Source organism: Alligator mississippiensis, chromosome 5 (genome assembly GCF_030867095.1).
Source record: "Alligator mississippiensis isolate rAllMis1 chromosome 5, rAllMis1, whole genome shotgun sequence".
NCBI classification, from domain to species: Eukaryota; Metazoa; Chordata; order Crocodylia; family Alligatoridae; genus Alligator; species Alligator mississippiensis.
In genome coordinates this window covers 98,293,464-98,310,119 of record NC_081828.1, presented here as the reverse complement: position 1 = coordinate 98,310,119, position 16,656 = coordinate 98,293,464, and the positions used below count along the sequence as shown (strand labels likewise).

Genomic DNA, 16,656 nt, shown 5'->3' with positions numbered 1-16,656 from the left:
TGTGGGGGGCCCTCCACATGGTCTGCTTCTGGGTTTGCTGCCGAGCATAAGTACTTCTGGGTCTGCCAGGGAGCACACAGGGGGACCCTCTGTATTCCCTGGCTCAGCAATCGGCTGCAGGGGGACCCCGGGTGCCTCCTCCTCCAAACCCCCCCCCCCCCCGACACAGGAGGCACCAGTTGCTGAGCTGGGGGCTGTGGGGTGGGGGGTAGTGTGCGCTCCCTGGTGGACCAGGAAGTGGACTAGCAGTGCTTCTGGTCCACTTAGCATATGCTACTGAGCATGCTGGGGAGGCTCCCGTGCTTTTGTGGGGCACTGCATCTGCCCCAGCACTTCAGCATTCAGAACCCCTGCTACCTAGACATAGGTAGAAAAAACATTTAAAGCTGTATCTACATCCAAATCACTGAATCTGTCCAAATCTCTGAATTAATTCGGAGGGTTCTGAATCGATTCGGAGAAATGAAAGGGTCCTCTGATTCGATTCAGATTTGCGGATTTGGCCACCAAATCTCTGCTGAATCGAATTGGGGACTAAAGCTTTGCACAGCCCCAATATGTATGCCAAAAGAAAATCTAACTATTGGATGCACTTTATAAACATGCTGCTGTAGAACTGGGGTATTCTAATTTTACAAAGATATGTTAATGGAGTAGATATTGGGTATCTTATTCTGAGAGAGGTTGTTAAGGCCAGTAATAGTTGTGGATCAGCAGGACAAATGTATGAAGCTGTAGAAGGAAACCTGGGCTGCTGACTTGGCAGAGATGCTTCTGCATAAGTTATGGGAAAAAAAAACTCAGGGGTGTGCAGGACTAATGCTCAGGGCATGCAGAATGATGGAGCCCAGGTACCAGAGGTTGCATTGTTGTAGGAGGATGCAAGTTCTCTAGGGGGGACCTTCTACATTCTTCTGCAGGTGTTGTGTAGCTATTGGGTGGGGTGGGTTTATTTCATCATGCATCTGCTCAGAACCAAGCTCATTTAATTAGCATTGTGACTACCAACAGAGGTTAAGGTGACAGTTTTTTTTTTTAAAGCAGTAAAACATAGGTTACAGGTACAGATTGGTGCACATTTCTGTCCATCACCCTAGTGCTGAAGGCCTAGACCTAGCTATGCTGAAGTTAGTACTATTTTTGTTTTGGAAGCATAACCAAGCAAGTGACAATAGTTTAAACATTCAGGGGTAGCAGTCTTCTCTGAGGCAAACTAATATGTAGCATCAAAAGTAATTTTTTTTTTTTCCTTGTCACTCAGAAATTGCTCTCTGAAAAACACCCCCCCTCCCCCCCCCCCCCCCAGCCCCTGAAGTGACAAATAGTGGCATGTTTTAGTAATGGGAAATGAGGATTGTCGGGGATAATAAACACAGCACTTGAACTGTGCAGAATTGTTTTACTGCTCTCATGTGAATAAGATATGGTGGCTTTGCACTACTATGTTTCTCCATCTCTAAAGTTTCTCTTTAGAATGCTTAGGCCAGTACTTACCTGAGTTCACTTGCTTTGTGCTGCCAGCTTGCAGCGTATAAGAGCTAAGCATTCAGTCAAGTTTCATGGGCTGTTTTGGATAGATTAGCCAATTGCTTGTCAAGAATGACGAGGGGGTGGAGTGCCACGACCCAATACCCCATGCTGCCACTGTTCTGCCTCTTACATGGAGCAGGGTGGAGAAGCTGGGGCCAGTGCTGCTGGCTGGACCTCGGTGCAGCTTTGGAATCATGGTAGCACTCCTGAAATAACAAACAAAGCATCACAGACAGACAGACGTAGGCTTTTATAATATTAGATATGATTACGACTGAGATTTTTAAGGTAGAGTGATGTGATGACCTTAAATTTGACCCTTCTCCAAATGTTAATGGGTTAGATGTAATATCCAGAACAACCTCCTATATTAGCTGAGGCATTAAAAGATCTACAATTAACCTTTGTTGGTTGTTTGGTTAATTATCATACTACTCAAAAAAAAAAAATATTAATTTCCTGTTTGGGTTTTTGGTTGTAGCCGTGTTAACCGAAGACAAGGTTCTTTTGGTAGTTGTGATATCTTTTATTAGACCAGCTGAGTAGTTGGATAATTCTTTGTAAGCTTTCAGGCACAAACACCCTTCTTCAGGCATGGGAAGTCTCTGCTCTGAGACTTCAAGGAATGAGAGAAGCTAAAAGTGTGATGGGATGTCAGTGAGAATGTAAATAGGTGGAAATTTAAGAAAACAAAAGGTAGAGCAGGGAAGGGAGGGGTCGGGACCCAAAGGTGAATAAGGGATACTCTACAGGAGTATTAATTTAAGGTAGAAAAGAGGCCGTCTGTGGAAAAAATAAATAACTGGAAATTAGGAAGACAAAGAGCAGAAAAGGAAGAGAGGGGGGAGGGAAAGAAGTGGGGATAGGGGAAGAAAAGTCCTAAGAGGTCAGGTCTGGCAGGTATCTGGTGAATCAGATGTCAGGCAGGTAGTAATGTCTCATAAATCCAATGTCTGTATTGAGTTTATGATTTTTGGATACAAAAAAATCATGGACTCATAATTTGTGAACTTTGTGTTTCAGCTGCAACTTACCCTACCGTTTGCATCTACTGAACTAGAGCCAACATTATAAGTACCTGAAAAATTATTTGTGAAATTATTGTGAGGGATTGAGTTCTCATTTTCAATGTTTTCCAGGAGGTTCTTACAGCTCTGGAGAATTTTAAGTGCTATCACCACATCTGGCAAAAGGATAAGGAGGAAGCAACTGATCAGTTTATGGAGGGGAACCCTTTACTGTCTGAACTTGAATCCCAGATCCTCTATTTCAGAGACCTGGAGCTGGAGATAAACTCTGAGCCTGAATACATTTGTGTGGGAGCTGTTGCACTCTACACTGGTATGGTAGTTAACAATATCATACAATGAAAAGTATATTTTCCTGTTCAACTTGAGTTTATTAATAGTCATAGAAGCAATTGCTGAGACTTGTCTTAAATTTGACTTTTAAATTTTATCTCCAGAACTATTCTTTTGACAAATACAAGGATTCTATGCAGTGACAGCATCCTAGGTTTCATCAGCCTTTTTATTGTTAAGACCTTTTTTTACCTATCACTGTTTAAACTTTATACATGCAGTTTCAGTTTCAGCAAGTTTAAAGTTGAGGAAAGATCATTATTTTCCTTTAAACTTGGCATCATTTCATTAAAGTGTTGAAAAATCATTAGTTTGGGGAAAGGAATGGGGTACAACGTGACCTTGCAAATGGTACTGTTAAATGGGTTAATTAGTATTTGAAATTTCTTAGGAACCTCCATGGGTCCTCGTGTTCTGGGGGGTGAAGTGGGGGACAAGTGTTTACAGGAGAGAGAAATGTAATCTTAGTGGCCATTGCCCACAAAATGAAAGCTCAGCATATGTACCACACTTTTCTATATATTCTTTGCCTGCTTGCATATGATAGAGTACTTCCCCAGGCTTTAGTTTAAAATCCATTTAACAAGTTGTATATTCATGAGAGAAGTTGTCTTCTATCTCATAACTATTCATATAGGTCATGTAAAAGTTCACATGTGAACCATCACATGAACTAAAAATAGTATGTCTTATGCTTTAATCTTGTTTAATAAACTGGTTCTAAGAGTTATCTGAAATCTTAGACCTTGTTACTAATCTGTCTCCATCCAGGTAGTCAGAGATGAAAGCTTTCATTTTCAAGGGGAGCAGTTTTATGTTACACATTTTAGATCTTGCCTAAGAATACTATCCCATGGTAACCAAAATTGGAGTTAAAGGCTATGATGAGCTGTCCAGATGCTCACAGAAGCTGGGATGGTTAAGAAATGACAGTAAGCACTGTCAGTCACACCTGAAGCACCTCTAGTATTCAGAGTTGTGGGAAAGAATACTAGAAGGAGAGGGCTTTATTCACCTGGGGCCTGACTAAGAAGCATCTCCAGGCCACTGCTCTTACATGGGGAGATACCTGGCTATAGCCTGTGACTTGATAGGAGTATGGCTTGTCAGTGCTCTTGGTGGAAAGATAGATGTGACATTAGGTAACTTGGATTTACCTTGGACCTGATGATGATGATTTTTCTGGGTCATGACATCGTGTGCCTTATTGGAGGGGAAGGAAGAGAGCTGTCTGAGAGCTGAGCCTGGAGTGTAGATACAGTAATCTTAAGAGTTAAAAACTAGCTCTGCTGGCGTAAAAACTTTTTTCAATGCTAGTATTTCTGACTCTGACTTTGGCCTATCCATGATGCTGCTGCTGAGGGGAGCTGGTTGAATTTTCTTATTAATCTATGCAAAAATATAAACAACCAGAATGGGCAAGCATCAGTTAAAGGAGAAAGAGTGGAGGCAGCATTATCTTTCTCTACAAGAAGGTAATTGAAGCAGCAGTTTAACATGGTGTCAGTTTTCTTCTAGAACTTCATGTTGCAGGTCTGGAGCCTGTCGCTCCTTATTGGTCAGGTTTGCCTGCTTTACTCTCTGCCTTTCTCAGCACCTCCTGCTTTCTGCTTGCCACTCCTTTGTATTAAATATATGATGCATTTTGTGAGTCTGCCTTGTGAAGCTGGAGTAACCCCTTTAGGTACTTTTCCCTTTTGGCATGGTCCTCAGGTCTCCTCTGCCACCAGCACAGTTTCTCGGATGCTTGCCTCCCCCTCGGCATAGTTTCTCCGAGGTATGCTTCCCCTTTCAAATCAGGCCACAGAGAGCCCTCAATGTAGTCCATTGTGCTGTCCACCTTTGGCCTGAACCAGCCTTGGACCCCTGGGCTCCATCTGTTTCTGGTCATATGACTCCTAGCTTGCTTAACTGAGCCCAAGGGTTTCTTATTAATTCCACAACTCTGCTACAGCCACCACTTCAATAGCTTCACGAATTTGCGTGTCATCCCTATTGAAGATTCAGCACCCTATCCCAATTGCTGCCTGCTCTAAGTAAATGGCTCGTCACCTGTCACTGCCTTGGAGGCATGACTTCTGACTTCCTTTTGCCACCTATTCCCTTCTGCTTTCACTCCTTAAAGTTATGGGCTACACTTGATACTTGCCCCCATTCAAGCAAATGGAAAAGCTTCCACAAGTTAAAAGAACTGGCATGGGTTCTGTTTGGTTTCTGTAAGTGTACAAATTCATTATTAATATTTCTTAAAATGGTACTTACCATATTGAATCTTGATGTTTAATGAATGGAAGTTGATTCATTTCACACCCACTCCAATCTCAAAAAGGCATGTGTAGCTTGAATTTCCATTGCTAATGAAGTGATGCAGGAATAAAAAAAATATAACTTCATGAAGAATGACCCATGGGAAGAGTGCAGGTCTCACAAATAGGGTCTGGAGCAGGGAGCCATTAGAATGCAGTTGCTGGTTCTCTGGGAACAGTGGTTGGGGGTGAAAGAAGTTTCAAGATATTGGTAGTATTGTGTACTGCAATGAAATGGTGTAGTGTATTAGATTCATCCTCAGGGAGGCTGGCGGGTGGGGGGTGGAATTAATTAGCACAGCTCCAAGCGCCATACTAATTAAAAGCTCCTGGAGTGTTATGTATATCAGTGTCTCCGCACTGAAAATGGCAACAAGATGCTTTGAACTAAAGCTCATCAAACAAGCTTTAGTTTAAAGCACTCCATTGCCATTTTTCAGTATGGGGATGCTGATGCACATGATACTGGAGTCTGGAGTGCAGTAATTTCCATGTTCCAGCATACTCAATTAAGTCTGCCCCGATGCACTGGAATTACAGCACATTGGAGCAGACTCCATTTGTGTGTGAATGCCTTCAGTAACTAAGACCCCCAAGAATGTCTTGAGATCGGAAGCTGAGGGAACTTGATCAAGGGGGTTGAACTGGGGAGTCTGGGTGTTCTGAGAGTTGGCTGGCCCTGCTGTTTTAGGCTTATTCATTTCAGTATTTCTGGAGTCACTATGCTTATTACTGTCTGCAGGCACACTGCCTCCAACCTCTAATGCTCAGTGAGTCATAGGCCCTTTTATTTGGTATTATTAAAGGATAGTTAGTAGCATTAGTGCATTAGTAGGAATTATGCCAGCAGATCAAGGAAAGTAACTTTCCCCCTCTATTCTGCACTGGTGAGGCCACACCTGGAGTAGTATGTCCAGTTTTGGGCCCCTTACTACAGTAAGGATGTGGACAAGTTGGAGAGAGTCCAGCAGAGGGCAATGAAAATGGTTAGAGGGCTGGGGTACATGGCTTCTGAGGAGAGGCTGAGGGAACTAAGCTTATTTAGTCTGAAGATGAGAAGACTGAGGGTGGGATTTGATAGCAGCTTTTTACTACCTCAAGAATGGTTCCAAAAAGGATGGAGCTAGATTGTTTTCGGTGGTGACAGATGACAGAAAAAGGAGTAATGGTCTCACGATGCAGCAAGGGAGGTTTAGGTTGGCTATTACGAAAAACTTTCTCACTAGGAGGGTAGTGAAGCATGGAACAGGTTACCTAGAGAGGTGGTGGAATCTCTATCCTTGGAGGTTTTTAAGGCCTGGCTTGAAAAAGCCCTGGCTGGAATGATCTAGTTAAGGATGTTCCTGCTTTGAGCACGGGGTTAGACTAGATGACCTCCTGAGGTCCCTTCCAACCCCAAGTTTCTATGATAAAACCAAATTCTAAACAAACAAATTGCATTTTTCAAAATGAAATAATTTATAAACAGCCTTTCTTTTAAAACCTTCTTGCTAAACTTCTCCAACAGTCAAGAGAATAGGAAACCTTGGCAGTAATGGCCTGAAAACAAAATCAGTGGCTTGATTTGGAAAAGTGTGGCAGTTTAACAGAGTAAAAATTTGAGAGCTGCTTTTCTGGAAACTATGTAAAATCACCTTGCATTGTTTCTTCTAGCTGATCTGAAATTGGCACTGACTGCAGAAACAAAGGCCTGGATGACTGAGCTAGGACATTACTGTAACAAAAATTACAGGACTGAGATGGAAAATATCTTCACATTTGTAGAGGAAATCAGCAAGAAACTTAATCGCCAGATAAAGGATTTGGATGACATAAGAATAGCTATGGCTGCCTTAAAGGAGATTAGAGAGCTGCAGATCCATATAGACTTTCAAGTGGGACCTATTGAGGTAACTGAAAGGAGTGATACAGATGTGTTAGTAACTGGTGTTAATAGAAAATATTTTACCCAAATGTAAAATTTGAAAATGCAATTCATTTATATTTTTACTAAAAAATGAATGAGTGTTGTAAAGTTTAAACAATAAAATGGCTTGGTTTTGTAAAACCTACACTTGCAGCACTCCCATTAGGGCAAAGGCAGATTCAGGTGTGCAGAAATATGGTTTGTTAGCAGTATTCCTTTACTGCTAAGACAGAGGTCAAGAAGGGTAAATCAGGGGAAATCTCAAATGAGAGACATGACAGAGCGGTCTGTGGTTCCTAAGTCATAGAGAGCTCAGAGTTATGGAAAGATGTGACACTTAAATGGAGAGCCCGAGAGGAGATATGAAATATGCTGTATTGTATACTATAGTATGTAGCTTTAATTGGTCAACTGAGTTGGATCCAGTGTAGGTTCTAGTGTTGCTGGAAAAAGACAAGCAACAACTCTATACTGGACTATGTACATTCCACCTGTCGGAAGTAGGGTAAGAATATGTGAAATGCGTATCCATGCATACAAATAAATGAAATATGCTAATGTTCGTATGAATATGAACTGGTAAGCCAGCTTAGTTGCATGATGCTTTTAAATATCTTGGCATGCTAGAAAGGATTTGTACCTTTTTATCATTATGTATGATTTTACAGAGGTATAATTAGACTTGCTTTATTTTTAGTACAGCTCCCCCCCCCCATTCCTCTCTGGGTTTGGCATGATTAGTCAGCCTTGCTGACTGCCTTGTGGCCTGGACCCCTGGGAACGAGGGAGGGGCGGGGAGAAGATCTATGTTTTGAACGTCTCTGGAGCTCGGCTTCTAGTACAAGTTTAAACATGTATTCTAAAAGAAGTTTTATATTGCAGTGTTTAATTTGTTCATCCATGACTTCTTTGTGGCTTACCTGGTTTAGTTCTGAAATTTGTCATACAGGGTCAAATTGGGAGATCTCAATTTTTGGCTGACATAAAATTTTTGTTTGTCTTGGATGTCTGGCTTCATAACCCAGTGGTTAACATAATGTTCTGGGTCAGAATATTATTCATATTTAATTTTCATATGTGCATATTTTTTTCATGCACACCTATAGATATTAGTGAATATTCCTTCCTTCTCAAAGCAGGACTATCATTTTTGTTATCCAGTACAATGATTGTGTATTTATAAATGTATTCTGTGTAGAACATAATATATATTGTATACAGTAGCTGGAGATGCAGCCATTGTTCCAACAGGAATCTTATGCCATGTTAAACAAATATCAGCTGCTGGTGGCAAAGGAAGAGATGGAAAAGGTGGACACTTTGCGCTATGTCTGGGAGAAACTGCTGGTCCGGGGCAATGAAGTGCAGAATGAGCTAGTAGCTTTGCAGCCCAAATTCCGGGGTGAGCTTATTAGCACTGTGGAGACTTTCATTGAAGACTGTGACCAATTTTATGCAGATTATGACAAGGTATTAATATTTTCTGTATTCCAAAAAAATTGGGAGGTTGGGGGACAGGGTTTGGATACATGTTCAATATAGGGAAAAAAATTACTTGGAGAGAAGGATAGGTCCATGATATCAGAAGAATGCTAATCCTTGTAAATGCTGTTCTCTTCATCCTGAAGAGTGGGCTGTATGTATAGTATGTAGTCACTGGGATGTCAGATGATCACTGCACTCTTCTGAGCAAAATACCTCCTCATGAGGTCTGTCTTCCTTTGTTTTTCTGGTCTGCCAAACACTTCACCATTATCCCCATACATTCTGTAGTTCCTAGTTTCTTTTCCTTTAAGCATTAAGAGCCTCCCATCCCAGGCTCTGGAAAAACAACTAACTAACTTTACCCTGTGATTAGGATTCATTGAAATCAGCAGATCAGTGTTGGAACCAATAGAAAAGTCAAGCAAAGTCCATTCTGAGTTGGAGCAGACCAGCTGATGATATTCAGCTAAAGTAGCTAGTTAATGCCTACCTCTTGAAAACAAAAATAGAATCAATTAGTGGATACAATAATTTTAAGAGTAAAAAAAAAAAAAATATTTTCATACTTTTTTTGGCAGACGAGGATCTTTGGGTGAACCTTATTCACCCAAAGAACCTTGTCTGCTTATGTCCTTGGACCAGCACAGTTATAACCTACACTCCTTAGTACCTTTTTGTCACCCTTGATCTCTCATCAACACTTCATGGTGCTGATTTTTTTTCAGGGACTTGCCAGTGATATTAAATTGTTAGATATGAACAAATACAATAGACTTCTATTCTAGAAAATTAAACTGAAATTTGTTTGCCTGGGATAAACTGTGAAATTGTTTTTATTCTTTAAATTGAATATTTTAATTTATTCCAGAATGGACCAATGGTAGTAGGTTTGGAGCCCCAGGAAGCCAATGACAGGCTGATCATGTTCCAGGTACTCATTGTTAAGTTGGAAGATAAAATGTGCTGCTCCACTCTGTGTTTAACAATATATTTTAATATAATAATAAAAATGAATATACTTATTTAATAGCTAAAATCCACTTAATTAAGCCTACTGGTAACAAAGTTGGAAAATAGATCTGTGTATTACGATGGGGTAATCAAAGAAAAGAGAAAATATTATCAGGCATTTGCTAATACGCAGTTTAAAGGCAGGATGTTTGAAATAACACATAATTACTATGTCCAGGTGTCTGCATAATGATGTTGAAGATATTTGCTGGCATGTGTCTAGCCATGCTTTTGTTCTTCCTTCTTGCTAAAATACTACTTTGACCTTGATTAGTTACTGCCCTAAAGATGGCAGTTTGCTTCTTTTTAACACTTCTCATTAAATACAGTCTGACATCAGAGGTCAAATCTTGTGTTTACTACTCTCATGTGAATAATCTTCGTTTCCTTGCTAGTTGGTTGGGGTATAATGGTCCCCTATTCAAATCCCTTTCTTGAGACAAGCTCAAGATAACCTTGCTCACAATGTACAACCAAAGAGCCATACCTCAGTGCTGTCTTCAGTTCTCACTACTGTTCCTGCAATAGCCTTGGCATCATAGTTTTTTAGGCTAACACTCACTACTATGAGGACTTCAAACATGCATATTATTGACAGTTGTATTTTTATTTAAGCATACCTTTTTAAGATTTGACTGTTGTCCACTTCTTGCTATGGGTTCCTTTGCTGCTTAGCCACTATTTTAGATAAGGTGCTTTGGTATTTGCTCTTTTCTATGGTTCTAACCCTAATTTTGGCCCTTTTTTATTGTAGAACAGATTTGAGAACCTCTTCCGAAAATATATAACTTATACAAGTGGAGAAGAGCTCTTTGGTTTGCCTGTCACACAGTATCCTCAGCTACTTGAGATAAAGAAGCAGCTGAACTTGCTACGGAAACTGTACAGCCTGTATAATAGTGTTATTGACACTGTCAATGGCTATTATGATATTCTTTGGTCAGAAGTGAATATTGAGAAAATCAACAATGAACTTCTAGAATTTCAAAATGGGTAAGACTATTTGAATATTGTACAGCTAACGCTGCCTGTGTTTTCTACTGTTTGAATATTGATATTAATTCCTCTTGAACCTATTTGGATTAGTAATTCTTGCTTTTTAAAACTATTTCTTTTGGCACTGGCTTTTACCAGATTTGGGGTCACTTACCAATGGATAAATTCAGGTTTGTTCCTTGAAAAATTTCATTAAGTAATTTAATTTTGCTTGCTTGAAGCAAGCAACTGAATTAGGAACTGATGATTCCCTTCTCTGGAATAGGATATTTATGGCTTCAAAATGTGATTGAAAAGACTTTTTACATTTGAAAACTTGTCTTAACTAAGGGTTTCTTCCTGACTTAGTGCTGGATAGGCATACCCTAAAAATTATGCGAGTTGAATAGAAAGCACTTAATTACTCTTTGGAGAATCAATCCTAATACCCTTGTACCAAAGGGTGGAGTAGTTGAGGGAATTTTTGTACCCAATAGACTTATTGGGAATATGGTTAGAGGAGAAAAGGGGAAGGACATATTTGAGAAGGCTGAGTTATTTTTCAACATTTCCAAAAATAAGACGCATGATGATTTGACATCCTTGTTATTGAATGTCCAAAAGGTAACTGAGAATAATATTAAACAAATGCAGCTTTCCACCCTTGTTCATGTGGCCAGGTTATGATGGATGATCTATTAATGTGAAGTGGCTCATTTCATGGAGTGCGAGATGAATACAAAGAAGCTAATGGTAAAGAGGCACTTGCATTTTATGGAAGCACAGGTGGATAATGTCAAATGCAGATGATAGCATCAGTTCATAGGCAGTTGAATAGCGATGAAAAACTGTTCATCTTAAATGCCATTTAAAAAAAAAATCCAGGAACCTTAAAGTACTCTGAATTATAGGAATGTATGTTGCATCATAGTTAAAGCCCTAAGTAATCTTGAACAATTAATGTCATAAAACAGCCTAAACTTTTTTTAAAAGTAATTTATTGTTTAATGCACAGATGTCGTAAGCTTCCTCGAGCTTTGAAGGAATGGCAGGCATTTCTGGACCTAAAGAAGACGATTGATGATTTCAGTGAGTGCTGTCCATTGCTTGAGCTAATGTCTAATAAAGCAATGATGGCTCGACACTGGAAGCGAATTACAGATCTTACTGAACAGAGTTTTGATGTAGAAAGTGAGAGCTTCAAACTGAGGAATATCATGGAAGCACCTCTGCTGAAATACAAAGAAGAGATAGAGGTACAGATTGGAATGGAACTGAAATATACTGGTATCGTGTGATTTCCTGTGACACTGCTTCCACACTTGAAACAAAAGGCAGCAAAACATGCTATTATTCATTCTCCACTGTGCACAGATTTGAATACACAATGACACTGGTTATCAATATCTCACTCCTCTGGTTCACCTTGAAGGTTTCTGATAAAATGCTTATGACGCATCACAATATATTTAAAAACAAACTAAAGTTTTCAGTGGGATACCGCTAAGGGATTAAAAGCTGTGCAGGTAGCGCATTTCTTACTGTTCAGGCAGTGAGTATTGTAACGGCTTTTCTCCTTCATCCTAGTTTCAGGAGTTCAGTAAAAGGCATCATGAGGTGTGTGCTCTTGTATCACCCCTGTCATCTTTGTCCTTGAGTTGAAGGCAGATGCTAGGGTTTGCCTGCAAAAAAATAAGGAGTTCTGCAACATTGCATCTAACTCATTCAGAGTTCATCCAGTGTGCTGACTGCTTCAAAATGCAGACATTCCTAGATAAGCTGTTTCTAGCATCAGTATGCCTAAGTTGTTTCAGAAAAGCTTGTTGGTACCTTTTTTCTTTTTTTAGGTTTACTACATTTAGTTGGTCTAATGAAGAGAACACATAGTTGAACTATGGATTCTTGAATTTGAGGTGAAGAAGCTTCTCACATTAATATACTATTTTTATTTTATAGGATATCTGCATTAGTGCTGTAAAGGAGAGGGACATAGAGCAAAAGCTAAAACAAGTGATTGTTGAGTGGGACAACAAAACATTCATCTTTGCCAACTTTAAAGCCCGTGGTGAACTGCTCTTAAGAGGAGACAGCACTTCAGAAACAATTGGTAGCATGGAGGATAGTCTGATGATTCTGGGTTCTCTCATGAGCAACAGGTAATGGTAGAAAGACTTGCAGACTAACAGATGACTTACAGGACCAAGTTGGCTTTCCTAAAGTAGATGGAAACATAAGATTGAGTGTGTGTGTGGGGGGGGGAAAGACAACATCAGTTATGAAAGCTACCCAATACAGCTGAATGACTTCTTCCCCCTAGATGTTATTGTTAGTAGGCTTTGTAAGTACAAATACCAATACATCTGAAGCAGGTTGTTGGATTGCACCTAACAGTAACTATATTCTTGATCTGTGCACCTCATTACATTCTTTATTTTGGAGACTTAATTTTGAGCATTAAGTCTTTTGTATATATGACAGGAAGTATATGACTTGGGTATATAATGATTTGCTGAGTTAAGATTAAATAAATAATCCATGTTAAATTTTGATTTATAATTAGAAAACAAGGAATTCTTATCAGATGTTCATTTTTATTGAACTGATTGATTGATTGATTTAATTTTGATTTGGTCCATTATGAAACTTGCTAAAATAGTGTTGCTTCTAGGTCTTGACTCAAAATTTTAAGGAAAACTGGTTCTTTGGCTCTTTGTGTTGCACATTTTCTTTAATAAAGAAGTTTATAATCTTGGTGCCTCTATTTGAGAGGTAGAGATGATTATCTCAGGTCCTGAAGGTATTCATCATTGATTATCAGAAGAGGATGAAACATTTGTTGAAGGGCCTGAAAGGGGTCTTGTAGGACCACAGACCAGGGTGTGGTCAACTATTGAGATGACTGATTAGCTGCTGTGCAAAGAACTACATAAGCATCAAAAGAGCTGAATTTAACAATCCTCAGGGTGGTCTGAGTCAGCCAGTTATATGAACCTGAAGCTTTGTCTTGGACAAATATTGACCCCAAATGGTTGATATCTATTGAAGTGTACAGGTGTAGACGGTTGTCATAATAGGCATCCAAATCTCTTATCATGAAGTTCACCTTTGCAATGCATGTTCCCTGAAGAGAGATGCCCCGATTATAAAGCTTCAGTTAGATCTGTCCAAGGTCCCTCCATTCATAATGTTCATGGGAAATTACAACTTTCAGTCCCTCATTTGAACAAAACTGAGTTGATAAAGCTTTCAGTGAAGATGGTGAAGCTTCATTTGACCAATGGTTTCAGGCTCACAGAACTACTGGATAAGCAGATGCCGCTGTACTACAGTTCCAGCACATAACATATGGTCAAACCACATCCTTAGAATCATAGGAAAGTAAGGGTGTCAGAGACCTCATAAGGTCATCTAGTCCAACCCTCTGCTCAAGGCAATATTGTCCCTGTATAAAATGTCCCAATCAAGTGCCTGTCCAGTAGGGCTGTACAAAGCTTTGGTTGATGATTCGATTCAGAAGAGATTTGGCCTGATTCAGTGGCTGAATCTCTGAATCTGAATTGAATCGGGAAACCAATGAAAAGGTCCAAATTGATTCAAAGTCTCCAAATCAATTGGGAAAAGATTTGGAGATTAGGGCAGTCCCTACTCACTGCTGCAGGGAGCAGGGCCTGGTGGTGCAGGGGTGGGGGTGAAGGAGGAGCAAGGGGACCATGGGGGGGGGCAGCCTTGCTGAGTGCCCCTTGACCCCCACCTGCTCTCCCATTCCCATCAATGGCTGCCTTACCTGGCCCCAGCACTTAAAAAAAACTCCCAAGTCTTTCCCCCCCCTACTCACCAGCTACCTGCAATGGCCTCTGGGGGCTCATGGCAGAGTCCCCCACAATGTAATGTGGGTAACAGGGATTGCCCCCCCACCCCCAACCTGGCAGGAGCTGATGAGTGTACAGCTTTTTTTTTTTTCTTCTTTAAGTGCCAGGACTCTGGGGCTGGGTGGGGCAGCCACTGATGGGACTGGGACAGTGGGCAGGGAATGGGGCCTGTTCAATACGGAGATTCAGCTGATTCAGCAGTGGCCAAATCTCTGAATCAGATTCAGCTGAATTGATTTGGGACAGCGATTCGAATAGCTGAATTGAATTGCTGTCACCTGGATTGGCTGAATCCAAATTCAAAGCAAATACTAGCCACTTCTCACAGGCCTACTGTCCAACTTTACTCTTAAAAATTTCTGAGGATGGAAATTCCATAACTTCTCTAGGTAGCTTGTTCTCCATCGTAGTTAGAAAGTTCCCCTTAATTGTCAACATAAATTTCCCCTCCTGCAGCCTGTGGCCATTGTTCCTAGTTCTGTCCCCTAAGGCCACAGAGGAAAGGCCAGCTGCATCTTTTTCTGTAATCACCCTTCAGGTATTTGAAGACTGTTACCAAATCTTCACTTCGCTTCAGTCTTCTCTTTCCCAGACTAAATAACCCTAGTTTGTTCAACCTTTCCACACAAATCTTCCTTCCCATGCCCCTAATCGGTTTTGTCACTCTTGGCAGGATTCTTTCCATCCTGTCCACCTCTTTCTTGAAGTGCGAAGCCCAAAACTAGATACGATATTCCAGGCAAAACCACCAGTGCTGAATTGAGTAGAAGAATCAATTACTTGATTTGCAAGTAATCCTTCTGTTAATACAATCTGGTATATTCTTGGTTTTTTCACAACAAGAGCACACTGACTAGTATTCAAATTATGGTCCACTGTAACTCCCAGGTTCTTCTTTGCAGTACTACAGCCTACCTAATCATTCCCCAGTCTGTATTTTTGCATGCAATTATTCCACCCCAAGTGCAGGATTTTGGTCTTGTCCTTGTTGAATCTCATCTGACTGATTGCAGACCATTTCTCCAAGTTACATAAATCATTCCACATCCTTACCCTACACTTGGAGAATGCCTACAACTCCACCCGACTAGGTGATCTTCTCAAATTTGCAAAGTGTGCACTCAATCCCATTGTCTGAATAATTTAATGAAGATAGTAAACAGCACTAGAACCCATACAGACACCTGGGAGAACCTCAATTGATGCCTCCTACCAACTAAGCATCGAGCTATTGGTGACTGCCTGTTGAACACAATGATCCAACCAGCTATGTATACACATGACAATACTTTCATCTAGTCTTCATCTAGCAGTAACTTTACTGAGGAAGAAAAGGTTACTAGAACTAAAAAAGAAAAACTGACAGACAATATGGAGCTCAAGAACTTTGGAATTTCAAGTAGGTGAGGCATTTGGAATTGCTATCACATTCACTAATAGCTAGATAAGGAGATAAATTGTTCTCCAAAATCATATAATTGAATCACTCTGTGGCCAGGGACAGGCATTGTACATAAACTGGCTTAAGTGATCAGGAAACTGGTTTAAACCTGTAACAGAACAGACATTCAGTGCACATAAACCAGTTTGAAAATGGCTGAAACTGGTTTGAGAGGCACATGGTTGAAAGTAGTATTAGACTTAAACTGGTTTGACCCAAATCAGTTATGCAATGTCTGTACCAGACCCCTTCGTGGGTTAAGTTAAATCAGACTACCCCAGCATCCCAGTTGCTTTGCAACTCTGGGCATGGCTCTGCTCTCTGCACCAGCCCAGCAAGGCTGGCCCCTCCTACTCCCTGGGTAGAGCTCTGGCAGAGACTGCAGGCATCTGCCTGGCTTCCTCCTGCTTCCCCTCCTCCCTTTCACCACTCCCTGCTCAAACAGGGATTCCCCTATCTTCTCTGCCACATGCAGACTTCTCTCAGCATTAGCTAGCTTACCATATGCTGCCTATGCTCAGTGCTGCGGGAGATGGGCCAAAGGCAGACAGGACAATATTAGCTTAGGGCTTTTGGAGCTAATCAGCTAGTAGATTGTAATGTCCCTCTGCTCCTTCTTTGGAAAAAATTGTTTAGAAAGAGCTCAAACTAATGAGAGAATCTGTTTTGCTGATGGGCTGATAAATGCTAACAACTCCCTGTGAAACTCCCTGCTGTGTAATTGAAGCTCTGTTATCAACAGTATGGGGGAAACCCCTCCCTAATCGGTGTC

The 16,656-nt window shown here is 40.7% G+C and overlaps 1 protein-coding gene across 8 annotated transcripts in view; it reads left to right on the top strand.

The window, feature by feature from the left end:
* DNAH5 (dynein axonemal heavy chain 5) overlaps positions 1-16,656 on the top strand; it is a 278,412-nt gene that overhangs the window by 112,365 nt on the left and 149,391 nt on the right. For all 8 annotated transcript variants that reach the window (XR_009462504.1, XM_059728602.1, XM_059728606.1 and 5 more), the window contains exons 23-29: positions 2,670-2,871; positions 6,851-7,086; positions 8,355-8,573; positions 9,457-9,519; positions 10,354-10,592; positions 11,590-11,830; positions 12,531-12,730. Coding sequence is in view for 7 of the 8 variants with exons in the window: in XM_059728602.1 (XP_059584585.1) it covers positions 2,670-2,871; positions 6,851-7,086; positions 8,355-8,573; positions 9,457-9,519; positions 10,354-10,592; positions 11,590-11,830; positions 12,531-12,730 (1,400 nt within the window). In the remaining variant the exon portion in view is untranslated. The remainder of the gene's footprint in view (positions 1-2,669; positions 2,872-6,850; positions 7,087-8,354; positions 8,574-9,456; positions 9,520-10,353; positions 10,593-11,589; positions 11,831-12,530; positions 12,731-16,656) is intronic.